This window comes from Felis catus, chromosome B3 (assembly GCF_018350175.1).
Source record: "Felis catus isolate Fca126 chromosome B3, F.catus_Fca126_mat1.0, whole genome shotgun sequence".
In the NCBI taxonomy this organism is placed as follows: Eukaryota; Metazoa; Chordata; class Mammalia; order Carnivora; family Felidae; genus Felis; species Felis catus.
In genome coordinates, this window is record NC_058373.1 from 65617738 (window position 1) to 65641485 (window position 23748).

General features: G+C 39.2%; 1 protein-coding gene across 8 annotated transcripts in view; it reads left to right on the forward strand.

The window, feature by feature from the left end:
• MEIS2 (Meis homeobox 2) overlaps positions 1 to 23748 on the forward strand; it is a 209921-nt gene that overhangs the window by 11972 nt on the left and 174201 nt on the right. For all 8 annotated transcript variants that reach the window (XM_023255515.2, XM_023255517.2, XM_023255512.2 and 5 more), the window contains one exon: positions 4031 to 4145. In XM_023255515.2, the coding sequence (XP_023111283.1) occupies positions 4031 to 4145 (115 nt within the window). The remainder of the gene's footprint in view (positions 1 to 4030; positions 4146 to 23748) is intronic.

The window sequence follows — 23748 nt, forward strand, 5'->3', positions numbered from 1 at the left end:
TGATTCATCTTCTCGTTTGGGGTCTAAGATGAGTTCCAGATTATTTTAGAAAGAATGTGTGTGTAGTATGGCTTCCCCCCCCCCCCCCGCCCCTCGAATCCTAATACATTTTACTTCCTCATTCAGTTTTGTATTTATTTAGAAACGCTCATACATTTTGTTCCATTCTTTTTGCAATGTGAGAATCACGAGCTTTGTGGAATCATTTAAACAGGGCAATCCTACCAATTCACCAGGACTGATTAAGTATTTTCCTATGGGCAGGTCCCCACAGAAATGCCATAATGGTGTAAAATGTTACAATTTCCACCATATCTGCAACTTCAACAAAAAAGGCGTGCATATGTTTTGCTTCCTATGCCCGGAGACTCCTGTGCTCTCTGTGCTCTTTCCCAGATTTAGCAGAATTCAATGATGGTGCTAAATCATTTTTTTTTTAATTTCAAGGGAGAAAACACTGGCAGAATTGTGTTTTCTAGGGAAAGCTGTGTGTAAATGAGAAACAGAGGAGAGCAGCAGAGTGATCTCCTGTGGCCCCGCTACTACAAGCTCTCCCCATCTTGTCTCATGCTTTTATATTAATTACAACTTGCATTATCAGCTGTGAGTCTGTAGCCCAGCAAATAGAAAATACTGCCCCTGGAGACCTAGCTTCTTGTATCTATTTTCCATCTCCTTCTATTGTGCTCCACTCAGTATTCACTGCTTTTCTCCTGCTAACACTGCTCTTTAACGCAATTACGTAAGAGCAAGAAAAGTACCGTATTTGACTCCCAATTATTAAAGCCACTGGGAATAGAAACATGTTCACTCCTTGCCCTCGGGTGTCTTCGTGATACTTTGGCTGAAGAACAGGACATACACAGCGGAATGCATATACCTGAGTGCTCACCCCCACACATGCACTCAGAGAGCATTTCTCTTTCTTTTCCACATACATCATGTGTTTTACATGCTTTCGTATGCCACTTCGGTTTCAAGATTCACTAAACTTCTGCATATAATTTGGCAGAAAGCCAGGCAGTTTATTCTTGAAGGATGTAAACTTGGAAACTATCTAGGGAGGGAAAAAAAAAAGAAGAAGAAAGAAGTTGTGATACAAACAAATATTTCAGTCTAAGGAAAAAAAAAGTGTTATGGGTAAAGGATTACACTTTATCTGTCCACATAGGTTGTAATTTTTTATGACCAGGAAGGTAGCAATTTTTTATGGACCAGATTATCAGTATTTGTCATGTTTGCCATTTCACACGCCTTGCCCCTCCCTGTCTCTTCTCTCAAGAGAAGTCCCCCTGGGTGATCGAGTCACCCTGGTGTAGCTGAATGTGAACAACTTTGTGGAGCTTCTCAGCCCTGAAGCCCTGGAGAGATACACCTGTTTTTCCTACTTTCAACTTAAATGAATGCCAGGGTGGGTATTCCTTAGTTTTGATCAGACTCCCAAACGAGGTCATAATACTTGAGACATTCCATATGGAAACCCAACATCTTATGACACTTGTTGGGGACAGCATTTTTGAGGACGTGAAGGAGAAAAGAGAGAAAAAGACAGGAGCATGGCACGTGAAATGGTGAACATGAGCAAATTCTAGGAATGGGCTGAAAACCGGAGATCCAACCCCCTTGGAGGAGCCAGCTGCTTCTAAAGTAATGTTTGCTGATGTGGCTTATTTTTCACTCCTTTACTTTAGAAAACACCTCCTCCTCCTCAGAAAACCACTGGAAGAAGTATACTCAATTGTAAATTAATGAGGTCTGTCTTTAAAAACTCAGCACAGGTTTGAATGATAAGGACAAACCAGTATTTTCAGTTGCTGGAAGTCCTTCTGAGCAGTTAGTTCAAACCACTCTAGTGCCCAGACAGAACAACTTGCTCCAGCTTCGTTTGAATGATGATATAATCGTTGTCGGATGACATTTACCTTAAAACATAGTTGAGATGTTAGTGGCTAATTATTGCAATTTTCATGAGGGGTGAGGAGCTTTTCTAGCAGCCTGCTTAATAAAAAGACTGCAGTGCATAAAATTAACATCACTTGCTGTATACACTGAAAAGTTTAGCCTAGGTGAATGTGTTACAGTTATTTCTGAAAGAAGGCTCTCACCAGTGTGGTTGTAGGACTAAACCAATGCCACGCCATTGTTTCCTAACCTCCCCCCCCAACCCCCTGTGCAATTCTTCTAGCTCTTTATCTGATTACCATCCAGCAAACAGCTGACTCGAAGAGGCTGAAAAGCTTGAAGAGCCCCTGTATTCTCTTTGCCTTTAGCTGGAAACTGTTGAAGTGGTTTCTAACTCTGATAAAAAGAGAAGTCACAGGCATGACTTTGTCTTAGTACAGGCAGCACAGAACCTTGATTTTCAGTTCTTTCTACTCAACTTTGTTCCCTAATCTACTTTCTAAAACATATCTTCAGAGATCTAAACCTGTGCTGTATTTATAATCACAAAATTTCTGCTTGGGGTTTCCACTTGGAATCAGTTGCTTGCCTGATGGCATTGCCAGTAGCCTTGTTTTGATACAGATATTACTGATCTATAGAGCTTTGGGTCATTTCGTCATCTTTCACAGATGCCAACTATTAATTTGCACTCAGTTTATAGCAGACCTGTAGAGGGGAAGAGAATGGTTTTTTGTTGTTGTTCCAAATAAGAATAGTCCCCATTTTGTCTCCCCATGGCTTCTTGATTTTATTTTAGTACAACTTTATATTCTATATACACATTACAGAGTTGATGTAGAAGAAAGTGATAGACTAATTTCTTTTCCTCTGGATAAACTATATATAATGACAACATGGCAAGATTGTTTTCAGATGGTCAAGGTGTTTGCTTGTTGCCTATAGGCATGTCGGTCTGTCTGAATCCTTATTTACCAATTCTTGTAAGAAGAAACCGTGCACTTTGAGAGATTGATGTTTTTGTTTTATTTTGCCCCCAAAGAATCTCCCTGCCCCCCACCCCCATAAGAATTTGCTTGCCAGGAGATCTTTGGTCTTAGTTGAAGTCATCACATGCAGGTGACAAGTGTACAGTCTGGCCTTAAGGCTGGTCTGTTTCATGTGCTGTTCCTCCTCTCCGTTTCTGCCAGAGGAAATTCCATCTCTTGCCTGCCTTCATGTGGTGCTGATAAAGTCCTTCCTGTACATTAGAATTCCTGTTTTCCTTTAAGCAACAGCAGGGGATTGGGAATGATCAGGAAAGGGGAGGAGGAACAGGAGAAGAATACACTCGGCAAAGTAGCATGAGCTATAATTTCTCAGTGTGCCTTGCATGTCCTTTGAAACAAGTCATGCTTCCAGGAAAAAAGCACTGCCCTGTGAATTTTAAGCTTCCATGGAGCTCACGTGAAAGTTCTGTCCAGTTTATCACTCGGCTAGCAGTTCATAGTTGTTTCATTCTGTTCGTTAGTATCACTGTATCTGTTGGTTGTGTAATCAGTTGATAATGTTCAGAGTTCATTCAGGTTGGTGTAGGGCAATGCATCTGAAAGATGCAAAGAGCTGCCCCCTATGTTCTTGGATCTGTGGGGGTTTTTTGTTTTTGTTTTTGTTTTTGTTTTTGTTTTTGTTTTTAAGGGAGTCGTGAGTTTTGTAGATGTTCTGGAATTTAGTATCCAAGAGTATTGGGCCTCTTTCTTGGAAGAGTGTGTCCCAATTAAGGCAGCAAGAGTAAAAATGACTTCTAAATTTTTAAAAAGCTTTTTTTCCCTAACTTTAAAAATTAACTTTATCGAGGTATAATTTGCGTATCATAAAACGCACCCCTTTTATGTGTCTGTTTCCATTAGTTTAAACACATGTAGACACAGATGTAACCATCACCTCATCAAGATGCTAGAGCATCTTTTCTTCTTTTTGGTACCCATCGCTGAAAAGACAACATACTATAGTGTGGGGTCTGTGTATGCCTAGGTCCACAAATACTAATATGTACACATTTTTGTCTTTCTCTGCACCTTTCCTATTGGTTCCTCATGTATGGCTGAAATGGTAACTGTGGGAACATTTCTTGGCATCCTGACATCAGAATCCTGCATCTTGGCGAGATCACGACGATGCAACGTCCACCCACTCAGCAGGCACCCCGGGGCCCTCCAGTGGGGGCCACGCTTCCCAGAGTGGAGACAACAGCAGTGAGCAAGGTAAAAAAGGTCAAGCATTTCCCTTGTGCAAAGTAGACATAACTGAACTAGCTTCAGTATTTTATGATATCACTACTACCTCCCTGTAAGATAGGAGAGTGGCAGGTTAGAGAGCTGCTATATTAGTATTTCCTCTCAACTTACATTACTTTAAAAAAAATCGAAGTGAACTGTCTCATCTTTAAGTAGACATTACAAAAACAATTGAGTAGTTCTGCCAATTCTTTTGCGGATTTGGTTATCTACACTTTAACTTCGGTGTGTGAGTAAATAGAATGACCTGGCTTATTTTGTTACTGAGTAAATAGAATGACCAGGTTATTTTGTTTGTCATATCACCATTAGGAGTTCTCTGTAATCAAGCAGTGATGCCTCTAAAGTACATAAAATGCCCAAATCTGTGCTCATGAGCTCTCAGAGAACGATGTGGCTTCTATATGGAAGTTTATCTTGGGAAGATGGATTTTGAAATTCTTAGCCTATTTGTCCCCATTTTCATTCAGCTGACATGGTGACTTTTGTCAGAAATCCTAAAGATTAGAATAATCGCAGGACAAGGGGGGCATCAACTGCAGATGACAAGGAAGCCTAGTGTACTCTAGAATAAATTTTACCATGGAAAACTCACCTACTGCACAGAGAGCAATTATACATTGGTAGGGATGAGTGTTCTGTAGCAAAAATGATAATTGAAAGGAAGATGCGTTATTGAATGTGGGCCAGGAAAGTGTATAGATTTTACTTTTTAATATTTTACGTTAGATAGTGTCTGATCTCCTAGGTCTATTTCATCTCTATTATGACTGTGTTTATGGCCACAATATTTAAGCATTAGACAGTCTTCCAGGTGGAGGACAGTTTAACAGCTTGAGCTGTAGTCTTATATGCCATTTAAAAGAGGGTGGTTGATGTAGGGTGAGTGCCTTCACTCCTCCAGGTTTCTGGCCACAGATTTTGGATGACTAGTATTCTAGAAGAGTGTAGAAACATCGTTTCTCCTAGGATGCCATTAACTGTGACTAGGTCCAAATTAGAATCTAGGTTTAACAAATTTGAAACTGATACAGAAATGAACACTACGAGATGGTAAATTGCGGAAGAACTTGCGAATTGTATTTATTTAGGCTTATATACTGTCTTTATGAGACCAGTTAGATTGCACCTAAGAAAACCAAACCGGAAGGCATTTTGGAGATGGCACGAACATAAATTCTGTGGATCTGCAGTGCGATGCCTTAACTGTGGTTCCATATCCTGGTGATGGACTTCTCGGCAGGGTTAAAGCTGGAAAGCTTTGAATGACTCCCACCTTTCCCCACCACCCCAAACTGCTATCACACAAAGGGTGAAATGTATCTATTAATAAAAACAAAACGCCCTAAACATTGTGCAGAAGAGGGGGGAAAGAGAAGCAGACTTAATGGTCTAATGAGGCTATCTTCCAAAGACTTGTTGTGTGTGAGGCTCGCTTTGACCTTTCACTTTGCTCAGGAGCCCAGCGCTTCATTTTTCACATTCTTGCAATTACGTTAACGCTTCAAGCATTTCTGACTCCAAGTCAGCTAGCAACACCAGGCATAACTCAACACTGTGAGTTTTTCTCCTCTCTGTAGATTCATTAACAGGTCACGAAGGTCCCAACTGAAATTTAAAACTGACTGGTTCTGTTGGGTTGGTTGAGTTATGGCAAGGGAGATAGCAGGAAAGGACCAGAGAGAAGGGGAGGGGGAGAGAGAAGACCCTGGGGTTTGGAGCTGGGAACAGTTGCAGCAGCAAGCAAGGCATGGAGTTTTATCATTTCGGTTAGTTTGTTTTGTTGTTGTTTTTGGTCAGAAAAGGGAAGAGTTCTGAGACTGACACACTGAGTAAAAGCGATACACACAAACCTCTATGTTGTGGGTAGCTGCACCCACTTATCCCATGCTGAAGGATTTGATCCCTGTAGGATTTTGTTCCTTTTATCATATCTCTGTGGGATTAAAGAATGGACATGGTAGCTTATGTGTACGAGAACTAGGAAGCCAGTCATTTTACTGTATTAAAGTGTGAGGGACAAAACAACTTACGATTCCTATGACACAGGGAACGCTTTGACGTGGAGAATTTCCTACCTGGCTTACCACATCAGTGGTTCCCAAACACATGTTTAAGGGTACACTGTTTGTTACGGCAGACCGCATGTTGAAGGCCAGGCTCGGATGCATTTTGTCATACTCATGCCCATATGAGTCTTTCAAACATGTATTTAAGGTGCTGTGAAATTTGGCCCACTGAATTGTCCATAGTAGCTTTCTGTGGGAAAGATTAATTATCTGCTTCAGGGCAAAGTCAACAGAGATATTGACTGAAATCACATATGCTTATCCTAGGTTAAATCTTAGGGTTGATGTATAATGGAAAAGCTAGAAGAGAAATTTATGTTCTTAGCATTAAATATATTATAATGTTCCATTGGAAACCAAGTTTGTAGGTTAGAAAAGAGTTTTCTTGCTTATTCAGAATTTATTAGCACAACAGGCATATGGAAAACTGTAAAACGACTCAGTTTCAAAACAAATTATGATAAACAGGAAAAATAGGGATGAATTGTACTAAATACAATGTTTTCATACACATTTTAAATTAAACTTTAATAGCCATATGCTATAAAACAATACATGCATTTATGTTGCTTTCTATTTTTCGTGAATATTTTTACTAAAATGATTCATACACATCTTTGCTTTGGAACCTAAAAATACCTCATTTTATGACTTGATAGTGAAAGAGCTACACAGGTCATCTTTTACTCTCTAGTGTTTGTGCCACAAACCAAATGGGGGAAAAAAATCAAATTTTAAAAATATTGTAAGAAACAAACTTGGTAAAATATAAAACCCGACTTTACTATATCTTTCAAACAGCACATGCCTAGCAGTAAACTATATAAATATGAACCAGATTTTCATTCACTCTGATTTCTTTTGCTAAAAGCAGCCAAAGGGAGGGAGTTTGTCTTGTTAGTCACATTAGAATGAAGAAAGAAATCTGGTTTTTCAGGGGTAGAATTAGGGTACAGACTGGGGACTCTGCGGAAGTAACTGGCCCTCTTTGTGTCTGGCTTCCCATCAGTAAAATGGGGCTTGATAATAAGGCTTGGGGTCCCTAATTCTGTACCTGCTGAGTCAAAAGCTGCTTTGTATTTCATTGTGTATTTCGCCAGAGTAAAGACTAGGAAGCAGCCTCCTTGTTCATAGAGCACTTTGAGAGCCTTAGATGAAAGGCACAATATATGTACAAAGTATTATTATTATTGATGGGTTTGTGTAACTCCCATTAACGCTGATGGGAGTTACGCATGTGAATTGGCAAGAGAATAGACCCCTCAGTGTTTAGAGCACATGAAATTTACATTTTTTCCAGTGCTGTAATTGAGATGTTGACAAATTGGAGAATATTGATGAGCCTTTGTTTTAAGTATTTCGTGCCAAGTTTGTTTTATTTGTCCTGGTTTGAACAATGGTATGGGTTCAGCAGCAATGAATAAAAAGGGTAGAGTAAAGATAACTTTGTATTTCAATATTTTGATGTGCCAATATGAAATAAATTGTCTTAGGCAAATGGAATATGCTGTTTTAATCATTAGCTATGCATGAAAGAAAAATTGATGTTGACATCTTTGCTGTAAAATCGTTGTAATGGGGCCTTCCTTACAATTCATTTTTGTAAAATTCATTTTGTACATTTTGCAGCAATTGAACAATCCCTGCACTGTGAATAGGCAGGATTCCCAGAAATACCGAGGCAGTTGGCCCAGTAACTGCTGAGCTCACACTGCACACCACACGCACGTTAACCATACTGTTGCCAGACCCAGTTTAACCTAAATACATTAGCATACTAGCATCTATATTTCTTTAATCTTTCAGGACACAGGGCTGTGCAAGCCAGCATAATTCCCCTCGACTCTGCCTGCCACCTATCAAACCCTTCCCATTGATGTCTCCAACTATGATCCAGGCAATAAGACTATTATTTCATAGCTAGGTATTTGTTTATTTATTATGCAGTTCTTTACCAATCATGGTGTCGAAACCTAAAAAATACCCCCTTTATATTGGATGTGTTTATAGGTAAGCAAGCTTCTAAAATAGTATTAATTACACTTTTGAGTTTGTAATGCGTACTACACTTATGAAATAGATTTCTTCCCCACCCAAATATTCCAGTTATACATTTAAAGGAAGGAGCAAAACCTCAAACCAACCTACAGTGGATCCTGAATATGTTCTACTGGGATTTCTTATTCAGTCTAGGAAAACTCCGTCAATGGAATGTTTTCATAGTGGCGGCAATTTCTTTAAAATAACCCTAAATACAATATGACAGATGCCATCTGGCATAATCTTTTTCTAGTTGCTTTTAACTTTTATTTTTCCTAGAGCTAAGTTCATCCAAAACTGGTCACTCACTGTTATGCTACATATATGACATTTCTTTTCCTTCCTGTCTTCCTAATTGTATCAAAAAATTCTCTGAGAATATAATTGATAATTGAACATTCCCACAGAAAAAACTATTGTATATGGAACATTTATGTTGCATTTTTATTGTTTCCCCCCCCCATAGAAATGAAATGAAATTCTTCTAATAAATAAATGCTCTAGGAGCATGTAATAGTGCCCATAAATGCTTAAAAGCTTTCTATAATTGCTGTTAATTTTGAGTAATTTCTTCCTATATGTATCAACTTACTTGAAAAACCCAGAGTTGGGATTTCTAGATTTTTTTTTTAACTTAGTCATGTAAAGGGATGTCTCCTGATGCCAGTTAGAGTTTAATTTAGAGTAGTAATTAAACTTGAATACTGCCTCATAAACAAAAGATAAACAATAAACCAGCCACGTTCCCTGCTGTTTCATAGCTTTCTTTCCCAGATGTTTTAGCCTGATAATTTTTACACAGTGAACTACCTAACATGGAGTTTTGTGGACAGAGGTCGAAAATGAGTTTTCTTTCTTTCTTTCTCTCTTTCTCTCTTTCTTTCTTTCTTCTTCTTCTTCCCCTTCTTCTTCTTCTTCTCCTTTTTTTTTTTTTTTTTTTGGACAATCCTTTTTCCCTCTGAAAAGCAAAATGCAGAGGATTTTTCACTATTTAGATTTTAAACAATTCTGATCAAATAAATACTTAATGCAGATGTGCTTTAAAGATAACTCTAGCTCTTCTTCTTGGATAGTTTCTTTTTTTCTTCAAAACTTGTCACGAATGCCTTTTACACTTAGTGATATAAAGAGAAACACATTTTTATTTAAGTAAAATCTTGATAATAAGTCAGAGAACGCAAAGCTTGACAATGGAAAATGTTTCTTCTCACCCTTCCTCCCCATCCCCGCCCCCTCCCCTCCCCCCCCCCCCCCCCCCCCGCATGCCTCCCCCATGGCCAGCCTTGTAGACTTTATGTCTACACTCTTCCTTGGGCCACAAGGGTTTCTCTGTCCAGTTTTGGACCCTTCCACTGTCAGCCATGATCTTTCTAATTGTCAGGTACTAGTCTGCCGTTCAATGCAGAAGCCATGTTATTTTCACTGGGTGGGGTAATTACTGAAAGCTGAGAATAGCTGCACTAAAGACACAGGGATACTTTCATGATCCCATTAGCATAAGAGTGGGTAAATTATTCATGCCAAGTGAGGATTCTATGGGGAAAAGTATAGTTAATGCACATAGTTTTTAAATGTATCCCTTTCTGCTCTGAGACTAAATTCTTGTTGGAATCAGTTCTCAGACATTTACGGGAAAGCTCTGGTGGCGTGTTAGATGCAGTTCATCTCTCTCTGTTTGCAGCGCTCTCAATAGAGACCATCTGGCAAAGATCCAGAAGGTGATTAAACAAAATGATCAGCTCTTGTTGCTGTGTTACATGTCCGATACTACGGATTAAAAAACATGACCCACGACAGTCACGCTAACGTCATGCCGCTCCCCCCTCCCCCTCCCCTTTCCGTATAAGAATTCAGATGGTCCACAAATGTGTGTGCCATCTTTGTGTCCTTATGGCCCATAATCATGAACAGGTTGTGCAAATGGCTCTTTCTGTAGCACTGTCTGTTCCAGCAGCAAAGAAGCATTTCATATTAATTGGGTCAGTCTAATATTCATATTGACATGGGGAAAAAATTACTAAAATTTATTCTTATAGCAGACAATGACTATGTGTGCTTTCTGCCATGAGGGAAGTGAAATCTGACAACTGGCTTGTGCAGCTGATTAATTTTTCTTGAAACTGGAGAAAATCAGCATGAAAAACTGTCATTCTCTGAAAGTAGTGCACAACCCTTTGTAACTAAACAAAATGGATTGGGTGGGGGATTTGGGGGAGCTTGTGGAAATGAACTCTGGTTTTAACGCCATAATCAGGGATGAATTTACAGGGCCATTCAGAGGAGTCCTCCCTCCCCATAAACAAGCTGATAATCACAGGGAAGCTGACTTCCAATTAGCTTTTCCTTCCCTCGCACAGATCAGGGTGTTTATATGTCCTCCTTAAGCTTTGATATGTCACTGCTGAGTTGGTACATCTCATGTCACGTTCAAAAGTTTGGAAATAAAATGTTTTATTGTGAGGAAATCCTGCTAATCAGCAAGGTAATATTCAACCAATCATTTCACGACTGAGTTAAGGTAAAAATGCCAAGATCTGTGACTAAGGGACAGATGTATCTTATCTTTGGGGGTTTGCACCAAATGCCAAATAGAAATATAAATTGAACAAACCAGACATTGTGAGGAAGTGATTGAAGAAATATTGAGATGAAATCTTGGAATGAACTGTATATGTATATTTATAACAATGCTGTGAATTGCTTACATGCCACATTTGCATATTATTGATTTTATTAAGGGCCAGTTTGACGTCTGTTAGCTAAGGCATTTAGAGAACACTATTATTATGAGGTTATTCAGAGATTATGCCTGACCATTTAATATTGTGGAGATAGTCCTGCGACTAATATTGGAGGTTGCATTTGAGTGCAAATATCAAGAAAAAATAAAGAATAAGGCAAAAAGAAAAAAAAATTCTTAAAAACCACTTTAAAACATCATTGGTCCTTGTCAGCTCCCCTTTCTAAGGGAGGGTAAAACACTGGGTTAGAAATACAGTCGGGCATCGTACTCAGGGAGGGGATGTGAAGTTCCCCTAGAGTCAGTGCAGTATGGCAGATGAAAGGGACTTGTATAGCCTTGGGGGTCTTAAGGCTATTATAGGGCAACTCATGCTCTGTTATCATGCTGATTTTTCAATTGATTTTTGGCTGAACAGTACTTGTTGAAGCCCTCCAGAGCATCAAACACAGCCTTATGGTGCTATATGTTGTAATACATGTGTTCTATTTTTCCCTTCATTGTCTTTACTTTGCTTCAGAAGAATAGTCTATAATGATGCCATGTTATTTCCCACCACCCCCCCTTCTTCTTTCTTCCTTGTTTCTACCTTCAGAGAGTGTCTTGAAATTCTTATTGTTTTTTTAGGGGCGGGGAGAAGGGGGAGGCAGGATTAGTGGGAGAATTCATCTTCCTATGTTGACATTTGTTTTTAATTTGGCCTTTAAAAATATTTTGATGTCACAGCAGACAATAATATAAACCATTTTCATCTACCAAATTTATCCCTCAGTAGTTTTGAACTATTCACTCCCTTTCTAATGACAAACAAGAAAACAACTATGAGACTTCACTGAAATCTAGTTCCTCATTAAAATGAAAGTGAGCCATTTTAGTAGCTCTTGCTATACAGCATTAAGATCCCTCAGCGGGCTGAGAAGCCAGGTCTTGAAGAGGGAAATGATGGAGGGAAATGTAGAGAAAGTGTGTCCCTGTCTGTCTTCTGCCTGGGGGATTCTTACTGATGAAAACCCAATTCTCATATCAACTTCTCCATGAAGCCTTCCTGATTTGCCCAGGGATAGGCCTGTGTTCCCTTCTCTGCACCCCAATGGCACTTTCTACTTCTATCATAGCATTTTTCACATTTGTGTTATAATTATCTGGTTCCTGGTCTCTCTGTCCGCTTTTCCACTGCAGGGATTATCATTTATTCAACTGTCTAGCAATATTAGGTCCACTTTTGAATCAGTAAACAAATCCTCAGATTTTGTTTTGTTTTTAATTTTTTTTTTTTTTTTTTTTTTTACATTTATTCATTTGTGAGACAGAGAGAGACAGAGCACAAGCAGGGGAGGGGCAGAGAGAGAGGGAGACACAGAATCCGAAGCAGGCTCCAGCCTCCAAGCTGTCAGCACAGAGCCTGACACAGGGCTCGAACTCACATACTGCGAGATCATGACCTGAGCTGAGGTCAGATGCCCAATCGATTGAGCCACCCAGGCGCCCCTGTTTTGTTTTGTTGTGTTTTGTTTTAAGACGGACGGGTTAATTGAAACCTTGTTCTTATTGACTCTGTGATGTACACCTGAACATAAATGAGCTATTTTGAAATATTGATACATTTGATCAAATGCTATTAAATCCTTAAGAGATAATAGAAATTGTTTCCTTTTACTGAAACTTTGTTGTATACAACACTGCCTTAAATAAGTCCATGTACCCTGAACTCAAACTTAGAATTCTTTTGGTTATAGGTAGGCTCTTAAATTTTCGATTCTTATTCTAAGTAGTATTTTAAGATAGTACCTAAAATAGGACTTGTCTTATTTGTTCTTAATGCTGTCTTAAATTATGCACATAGAGTCAGAATTTGGAGATGGGGTTTCCTTTCATTATGTTATTTATCTTTACAAAAGTAAGTATGTAGATGTATCTTTTAATGTAATGGCAAACCTAATAAGGGAAGTTGCTTAATGTGGTCAATAGTTTCCCATGATTAACTCAGGGTCCATTTTGCTTGTACTCCTTGTTTAGGATGAGATTGACCTTGGGGGAAGTCATTGGTCTTCACACACAGGTAAAGAGTCTGGAAGTAATTCTTGAATTTTAGGCCTCACATGCTTTTGTTGATTTTCTACATATGTCGTCCAGTTTGTTCATAGTTTGCTTTTGAGCAAGTATAATTATTTGGATGATGCAACCAAAACCTTGTAGTGAGCGTTTTTTCATCTGCCTGATGTTCTGTCTAGAATCTTGGATTGTGAGTCAAGAAGCCTGTACTGTAAGGTCAGGGTTATACTAAAAAGGGCACAGACTTAGGAGGCAGAGAGACATGGGCTCAGGTTCCAGTTTTACTCAATATCTGCTAGATTCAGTTTCTCCATCTGCAAAGTGGGTTGAAAACTATTGAGCTTCATGGTCTTTCTGGAGATTATATTAAGTGGGATTCCATGTGTTAAGCATATAACATTGGCTGGAACAGTGATTGTTAGTTCCTTTATTCCCCTGTCCCCCTGTCCTAGGCTAACAGTAATTAGCTCTGTGGCCTTGGATGAGTCTCTTAATGTTTTTGGACTTTTGCTCATCTGTAAAATAGGACTGAATTAGATGATCTTTCATTTTATATTATTTTTTTATTGAAGTATCGTTGACATACAATGTTACATTAGTTGCAGGTGTACAACATAGTGAACTGACAATTTTATACATTATGCAATGCTAGCTTCAAGCTCCAGGAATCTAATGTTTACATTCATGGGTCTTATTTTTCACTTGTGCATTTTATCTTTAAACAGAGAGAGAGGCTGCAAAGTTTTGTTTGTTTGATTGTTTGTAATCGGGGTGTACCATGAGTATTTTTACTTCTTTGATTTTACAGGCTAGCCATAATATGTAGTGAGATAATAGGGTTTTTTTTTTCCTGCTTTTGTTTACCAGGAGAGCTTATATTCTTCTCAGCTCATCAAGAAAACAACTAGTCTTTACAATTTATTTTCCGAGGGTGGTAGAATGTTACAATTCAGGCATAGGACACCTAAGGTGGTATATTAATATCAGATGACTGTTCCCTCAGCAAAGAATGAGGTGTATTTTGTACACAGAGCAACTTTTCCATTATCTAATCACCTAGAAGCACTCTGTTGGAACTTCTGTACTTCACAAGTAGAACAATAAATGATAATCAATACAATGGCTGAGACTCTACCCTCTCCTGAAACATGCCAAATCATTCCAAAAAGTGCAAATAATTTTCAGGAGAATTTTAGTGTTACGTATACTTTACTGGGTCTTAATGATGTTTAGACTGATAATTTAGAGAAGATGTAGCTGATTATCTTTTAGTCAGAATATTTACTTAACCAAAACCCTAACCCTCGCTACCCGTTAGAGATGTTCCTGTTGCCTCAGAACCCAGCGTTCATTTTTTTTTTTTTTAAGTTTGAAGATTCTACAAAAGTAGACTAGGAGTGTAAAATTTCATATTTCTTCTTCCAACTAACATTTATAACAAATGCCATCCGCTAAAATAAAACCTCCAAAATTTCTATGTACTAAATGGGAATGATGAAGAAAAGTTGATAAATCATAGATTATTGCAAGCCTGTCAAATCTACCTCGTTGGTGTCCTTTTATGACAGAGTGCTTGCACTGGGGCTACGTGTAGGTACACACACCTGTCTGGGGGCAGGAAGCTCTCCCTCTCTCAAGACCTCTTCTAAATAAATGTATGCTGCTGAAATTCACTAGCCAAAGCTCTTCAGTGAGCAAGGCACTGTGGATGTAAAAATATGAAAATTATAAGGCTCCCTGCCTTCAATAATTGACCATCTCCCAGGAGACACCACATCAAGTATACAAATAACTCTCATGCAAGGAAGATACTCAGTTTGGGGGCACGGATGGAGCAAGGCTCGTTGACGTGGAGACAGCACATGTTGTAGAGAGAATGTAAGCTCTGGAAGCAGGTAGTTTTGAAGACTCATCTCTGCCCTGCTGCTTCTAAGCAGCAGTCTTTCTCAGTGTTACTTTCGTCACCTGTAAAGTGGGAGTAATAACTAACTCACAGGGTGGTTGTTGGGACTAAATGAACATTGAATTTTTAAAAGTCTAGGTTGGTAACTAATGGTGGGACACCGCCCCCCCCCCCAAAGATCCCCTTCTTTCAGCATTTATTGACCACATAATTAGTGCCAGGCACTGTCCTAGATGCTGGAGATAGAAAGCAAGTAAGATGCAGTCCCTCTTCTCTTTCTGCTTGTTAGTAACTCAGAAACGTAAACAGATATGTATGTGTGCTACTAATCTGGCATATAACATATAAGTTGTAAGGTATTAAGTTATTTCAGATGAGGGAGTAATTAATTCTGTTGGAAATCCGTGTGGAAGGCTTCACAGGATTGGGGGAGGTTTTAAAAGGTTTTGATGGCCTTCGGTGGGTGTTTCAGGTGAACAAGATAGGGAGGTTATGGGGAACAGATGGAGTAGCCAGTTGAAAATCCCTGAAGTGTGAAGCAACGTGGTATTTCCGAGCAACAGCCAGACTGACATTGCTGTTTGTGTGAGAGAATGCATGGTGAAGAGGTGGCTGGAGAGGCCAGTGGGGGCTGTGAGTGAAGATCCTTGTTTACCACGCTAAGAAGCTTATACTTAATCCTGTGGAGCACTGTTTACCAAACTTGCCTGGTGATAAGTAGCTCCGAAGGGGCCTGGAAATACAGATTCCCAGGCACCCCTCAGATGCACAGAATTTAGAATCTCCGTGGGAGGCCCTGGGACTCTGAATATTTAATACACGCCCCAGGGTAGCCTAGCTCTGGGATGTAGGGAACCATTAATTGAAGAAAAAAAGAGTTGCTGGTGAGATTTATGTTTTCCAAAAAGCTCTTTTAGAATAAGAGAATACCTTTGAGGGAAACAAGACTACATGTGGAATAAGGGTTCTTAGTTGGGAAGACAGACAAGGGCTGAAGTAAGATGGTGGCAGTGGAGACGGAGGGGAGAGGATAGATGGGGAAATGACATGTAGGGTGGAGAGGATAGATGGGGAAATGACATGTAGGGTGAAGTGCAAAGTAATATGCGGGTCTCTCCTGTGGTGGAGGCTCCATAATCTAGATAGTTTTCTTTTTCCCTGGTGTGAGTTTCAAAGCCTGGACATCGATCAGCCAGTGGAGAAAAGGAGGAAGAATATTGCATTTGCACATGTAAAGTTGTTGAAGAAATATGTGATGCATGTTGGGTGAATAATGATTCTTGGGGGGGGGGGGGCACAAGGTACTTACAGGCAGGACGGCACCGTGGTTAAAGATGTGGCCTTTGGCATTGCCTGCCTGCCTTTAAATCCTCAGATCTGTCACCAGTCATGGGTGAGTCTCTAATTTTACACTTTGTTATCTGTGAAACGGGAATAATAAATAATATCTAACAGATTTTGGTGGGGTAGAGATGAAATGATATGATTTATATAAAATGACAGTAATTTTATGCTTGGTTCATAGTAAAGAAAACACTATAAATATTTTTTAATTAGAGGTTGCTTTTAAAGTAGCTATTTTTTTCTCCGATAATAAACAAATAATTAAGTAAAAGCTGAGAACTCACCCTGTACTATTGCCATTGTAATGAAGAACCTAAAAATGAAATCCTGCATTTGTATCTAGGAAGTAGAAGTTAAGGGTATAAAGCTGGAAGAGGAGTTACTTGCCCTAAGCCTCCTACCAGCCCCAGTTTCATCTAGTTGGAAGTAATTTCTTTCTTCTGCAGTCCCATTGCACATTTTTCTGAGTCTCTCTTCTGACAAGCAGGTTTTGTCTGTGTAATAGTAATTGGTTGTGTGACTTATTTCTTACCCTCTTTGACTGTAAGATTGCTGAGGACAGTTTCCATGTCTTAGGCATCTTCCCTTTCAGCCCCCGCTGCCCCATTGTGCTATGATAACATAGGAGGCCTTCAATAATTGTTATTATTATTATTATTATTATTATTATTATTATTATTATTATTATTTGAAAGGAGGATTGGGTCCATATTGTGAAGGACATTGAATAGCCTGCTGGGGAGTTTGTGCTTGATCTGGTAGGTAATAGGGACCCATTGAAGATTTTTGAATGGGGGTAGTGACATAATCGCCTTCCTTTTGAATGCCAATGACGAATTCTCCTATGTCTTCCACGGTCAAAATAGCAGACCCATATACTTGCCTGAAATACTGTCTGTTTGAAAGAGTGGATAATCTTTGAATGGAGAAGCAAATTTCAAATAGCTTTAAAAAAAAAAAAAACTTTGACCTTCTCTCTAAAAGTAATTTAAGCACTTAAATTATTGTTATTCACAAGGTTTCCTATATGTAACGTTATTCTGAAAATGTATACAAGGACATATTTTTGTAAATTTTGATAGCATTGCCATAAATATTAACAGGATTGTCTCTATCTTCTTCAATATTTGGAGAAACAACTCCGATGATATTTAAATAGAGATTACTTAAAAAAAAAAAAAAAGGACTTTGTGGTTAAATAGATTGAAAGCTGGAGTAGAGCAGGGTTTCCTCTAGTATAGGAATTTTCAGATTCTCTGATTTGCTAATGTGCATTTTAAGTCCACAAGGCGTAGAACACAGAGCTGCTCAGCCTCCCTTACCCACTGAAACCCTTCTGTGCACCATCTCTGGAGACCAATCTTACTTGGAACACACAGTGGAAAACAGTCCTCAACTCCTTCTCCCATTGAAGTGCTTTCACATAGGGCGTAATATCCTAGGGAGTCTTCCTAGATCTTGTATTTAAGAGGTAGATCAACATGGGCTCAGGATCAATTTCCAGTCATATAAAAGGCAATTTCCTCTATGGTCAGAAGTATCATGGGGTTCAGCTCTCCCTGTACAGAATGTTCTGTTAACCCAGCTGTCTTTGTAGTCACCCTGCATTGTATTAGTCAAACAATGTGCCAGTAAATATCTTTTGAGTGATTCAACACAAGCGCTTTTGGTTACACCCTCAAAAATTTATAAATGGGGATCCCAACAGAATCCTGTTATGAACTGTATTAATACTTAGCTTGCTAATTAGCATATGGCATACTTTGCTTCCTCAAGAGTAAACTTTTTTTTTCTTTTTTAAAGTGGCCACTGAGTTGGAGGCTGGATGATAAATCCATGGAGGGGGGAGGAGAGGAGGAGAGAAAGCCATCTTTCCTCATTTGGGAGTGGATGGCTTGGGCCCTCCTTGCTTCAGATGGTGAGCTATGGACTGAATACACTGTCCATTGGGAAATTTCTGGGAATCAGAGCTGCAAAACGCCTACCTGCCTGCATCTTCCTGTTCTGGGATTTCTAGTTTAGCAAAGTCTTAGAACTGGTTGCCACTAGGCAGGTGTTACATCTACCAGCAATAGAGTTTTCCATAACTCATCCTTATTGTTGGAGGACGCTGTTAGACATTCATGGGCAGGGGCATTCTGGAGATCTAGAATTTCCGTCCTTTTTGGTCATCAAATGAGAGGAAAGCCTTTTGCGTTACTACGTTCTACTCCTGAGCATTGTGGCAAGGTTACCCACGTGAGTGTGTCACCCCCTTTGGGGGCTACAGGAGAGAGAATTAGGTGAGGCACACCTTGGCTCTCCACCTTTGAAACGATCAAGAAGAAGTTAGTAATATCACTAACACTTTTTGTAGTATGGTGTGAAAAAGCATGATTTTTTGTCTAGTTTGTAAAGGAGTTTTTCTATGAGATTTTGAACTTGTTATAGCAATTAGCTCCGAAAATTGCAGCATCTCTAAAGGATGTCCTCTTTATTTTATAGATGGGAACATGGACATATTTGGAGAGCCGATGATCTTTAATATCATTAGTCAACTTACAAACCTGAGAGTAGAAGTACAGGTTTACTGTTCTTTATCCGCCCAGGTCCTGATGCTTCTACGCACATGAGCTATGTGTCCCCACATAGTTATCAGCCACTTAATGGCATTTTTTCTCCATGTTTCTTACTCTAAATGGAATTCTAGCTGCTTATTTTTCTGCCAGTATACAGCATGGGTTGCTTTCAGCTGGCAAAAAAAAAGGGGAAAAAAATTGAACCCTGGCTGAAATAAAAATACACTGGAAAGTAACGTGTCAGACTTTGGGTATTCTTACACATTGCCGTATTGCTCCATATGTTGGACATTTAAGACAGAAATATCAGGGAAGCTTCCTGTGGAATGTTGTCAGGGACCCCTTGAAACCTGCTGCTTTGTGGGTGAATAGTGAAAGCTCTGAGTTCACGAACATCTTCTTGCCCCATACAACATCACTCTGGAGATAGCAATCTCCGAAACTGTGATGTTCTAACTTTTTCATTTGCATGCACGTTTTATTTGCTTAAACTTACTGGCTTCTTTTGAGTCAGGCCACCTGATAATATTTGCTGAGTTTTTATAGTACCTTCCGAGCACGGTGAGGAAAACAAGGGTTGAGAATTCAGCCTTGATTACGTTACAGAGGGTCACTTACCTACTGCTAGCTCCTTAGATCAGCTCTCAGTATCGCCCTCCTACTGGCAAAGTGCTGTGTACATACTTTGTGATAAATACACTGGTTGAATAAATCGTTGTTGCCATTGGGTTAATAGCTAATAATACATAGCAACGTAGTAGATGTTGTTAGCGCTGACTTCAGGTTTACTCCCTCATTGGGCATATCGGCACCCAAAATTGTTGAATTGGTCAAGGTGTCAGTCACCAAATCTGTGATGCGTTCATTAGAATTGAGTAGTCAAAGGTACAAGAAAGCGGGTACAAGGTTATGACTGGAGATCATGCCAGTGCCTCCAAGTTTAAGGGAAATGTCCCTGTGCTTTATGGAGAAATTAGAACTCAGAATTCAAAAGTTTGTCACTTTGTTCATTAGAACGTGAGATTAGACCTTAGTCTGAATCCTGCCTCCCACACATGGTGTGACCTTGGGTGACGTATTAATTTCTCTAAGCCTAATTTCCTCATTTACAAAATGAGAATTGACATACCTACATAGAAACACTGTGAAAATTAAATTAGATAATGTATTGGAAGCTGTAGGTGGTAGGCCAAATGGGAATAATAATAATAATAATAATAATATGATCACTGGCTCTCTTATTAGTTTTGGTTCCATAACTTTAAGTCTGTATCACTTTCTGTAAATTCTTATTTCAGGATACGGTACAATATGATTTCTAAAATCTGAGAATAATTGCTTAAGATACTGGCTTCTCTATTTTCCCCTGGTCCTTGTCCTTTCACACAAACATACAGAGACAGGATTTATAAGCAAAGAAGCCTCAGGAAAAGGGGATACAAATCTAGGAGAAGCATGAGGCCCAAATTCTCAGATTCTTGTGGACCAACCCTTGGTGCTAAGTCCCATGCTGTCCCACTCTCCTTTTTTTGCACTTTCAAGTTTTCATTATCTACCTGACGGCCAGAACGGGGTGAGCTCAGCCTCCTAGAAGCTGAACGTGGCTCTTGCAATTAGCTCCTTGAGAGCGCAGTGGTGAGGTCCCAAAGTTACAGGTTCAGAACCCAGAAAGGAGGAAGGAGCCTGAGCAAGTTTCCAGTCTTAACTTACCGGGAGCCCAAATCCTTACCTCGTAAGGCAGTTTGGTGGAATGCATGAGGTGATCGTGTATGCCTGGCATGTAATAACTATCTATTCGATGTTAGTTGCTGATAACATTATCATCTATTTGAGCTCTCACAGACTTACCTCACATCTCTGTGTGATGAGGATGTTAGGCGGCTCCTGGGCCTTTTCCAGCTCTAACATGCTCTGTCTATTAATTAAAAAAATTTTTTTTTCAACGTTTATTTATTTTTGGGGCAGAGAGAGACAGAGCATGAACGGGGGAGGGGCAGAGAGAGAGGGAGACACAGAATCGGAAACAGGCTCCAGGCTCTGAGCCATCAGCCCAGAGCCTGATGCGGGGCTCGAACTCACGGACCGTGAGATCGTGACCTGGCTGAAGTCCGACGCTTAACCGACTGCGCCACCCAGGCGCCCCTAATTTTTAAATAACGTCATTCAGAATCCAAATTACATCTGCAAAGTGGTACCTTACGTTTGCTGTTACATTTCTGTGTGTTGGTACGTTTTTGCATAATCTTTCACTTGATTGTCCCAGAATTTCTCAGGTCTATCCCCATTTTCTGGAGAGGAGGCTTGGCCTGGGAGAGTTTCAGTGACTTGCCTATCACCATAGCTAAAGGAAGCAAAAGAACTAAGACAAGGCCATTTAATTTTTTTCCGTGTTCTTTACCTGCAAAGTGTGTTTTGCATAAAGAGGCACTCGGTTCGTAAATGGTGTAAAATTTAATGAAGGCAACTGACTGTCCTGAGAAAGTCATTAAACCCCCATGTCATCTCTAATCAAAAGGCTACCACCCTTCTATTATTTCTTTTATTACAACATTTTATTTTTATTTCTTCAACTTAAACGGGAACCTGAGCGCTCATGTGCCACATGTTAAAGATTCTAAATCAGTGATTTATGCTTTGAAAATGTGATTTTTTTCCATCTTTTTTTTTTCTTTTCATGTATGCTGGTCAGATCTACAGGGTCCCTCTTTGAGTACAAAGGGGAGACGTCAGAAATGAAATCGGCACATTCTAAAGGCTCTGTCCTCTTCTCCATGTACTTAGAAATGGCAAAGAATACAAGAGGTGCTGAACCATAAAGTAATGAGACTCCTTTTCTTCTAAGAGTTGCCCAAACTCTTATTCCATAATCGCCAACTTCATATCTAAATAAATAATGCTTGTTTGTATTTTACCTTTTGCTCTTTGCATCAGACACCCATTGGCGTGGGGGATCATGAGAATTGTGCCACCCAAAGAAAATCTACCAATTCCTTTAGTAAGATATTCAACTGGATCAAAAAATTGGGAAGTTGGTGAATATTTCATATTGTGGGTTTTCAAAAGCTACTTTTGTGTGCATAAAAAGGCTTTCTCAAAGCTGTTCATTTCAATTTCCTTTTTAATTTCCTCACCAGCACCACTTAATTACCCGTGCTACCTCCTAGACGTGCTTACTAGATGGGCTTAAAAAATTAAGAGTGATTTTGTCTCAGCTGTAAATGGGCCTAGCATCTTGTTTTTATCTGGCTTGAAAATATGGAAGCAGTAAAATAAAACCACACTCTCGGAGAGGTACTTCTGTAATATTCAAATCATAGTGTCAGCCACATGTATTGTTCACATTCTTCAGAGCTCCCGAATTACTTGAAGGTATCCTCAGTATCTGAGCAAAGTATTTTCTGCCCACCACAGAATAAAAGAGAACCAACCAGAGCTTGCCTTTCTCTTTGGCAATATTTTTTCTCTAAAGGATTTCTTGACACTCTCTTTAGTTCTTGACTTCCAGGGATATTCCCGACAAATCTCCGGAGATGTATTTCAGTGCCTATAGTAGTGTCAAGAGCATGAAGCCACATGCCCAAATGCTATGACCTCACATGTGATTGCCTGTAAAGCACTCGATAAAGTGCTTCAACTGCAGCCTGCCCGGGGGCTTCCGGAACTTATATTACACAGCTCTGAAAGGGTGTGCTTTGAATTGGGACCATGTGAGTAGTTCTGATCTATAGTCCACCCAGTCTCGAAAACTTCTGAGCAGTATTGGGTCATGAGTGACCACAGGAATGAGAATATTAAACATCATTTCAAAATCATGTAGTATCCTAGGAACATATCTTAGGTTCATTGTAGCCTTTTATGCTTTTGTAAAGACCTACAAAGTACGTTGTAAATATGTAGTTATCTTTGCATTCAACGTTTCAATGGGAATTAGTTGCCTAAGAAATGATAGAAGACAATAGATAATTTATTCCCTCTTTAGAAATGTTGTACTTGTTTGTTGATTTTTACTCTGGATTGGGTTTGTGGTTTAAAAAGAAGTTAATCCTGACTTTCTTAAAACCTATAGAGTTTCAGGATTTCTTAAAGACAATAGCCTTTGATACTCCAATCCAATAAAAATTTTCCACGCGTAAGTAATTTCCTGTATCCTCTTCTGCTCGAGTTCTGGGACAGTGCTGATGGCATCTAACCAGTTAACATTAAGTTGAGAGTCAACTAATTACTCAATTATTTTAACTAATAAAAATAAAAGTCTTTATTTCATTTTCTGGACCAGTATGAAAGTGACCTAATGTGTTTTAATTTCTCAATTCACCTTGCCTTTGTAAATGTATTTTATTGTGTCAGTTAGTATAAGGATCCCCAATAGGACTCATAATGTCTCTTTTTCTCTAAACTTTTATACATGATAGAAATCTTATTTGGTTGCTATTGTGGATATTTACACTATTACAAATTTATGTACTATTTTCACATAATTACACAGAGATTTCTTATCTGCATTTCCTGCTAAATATAATACCTCTGTAGTGGCAGTTTTTGTTTGCAGCCCTGAGAATAAGTGGCTGTATGCGTAGTCATCTTTAATTTCCTACTTTTCAATTTATTTTGATACACTATATGGAGATACAGATGAAGCATTTTTTTTTTCTCTTTTGATTTCTTAACTTTAGAAAAAATACTTTATTTTGGTTGAGATGCCATAACAAGGCCTCACTGGGCCTTAATATCTTTACTTTTTGCTTTTTTATAAACTAAATACTCTCTTCAGAAATCACTAACTCACCCTGGAGTCCCTTTGATCAAGTTTTTCCTATATTGGATAGCAACAGATTGTTTTGTTTCATACCTTGACTGGTTCTAG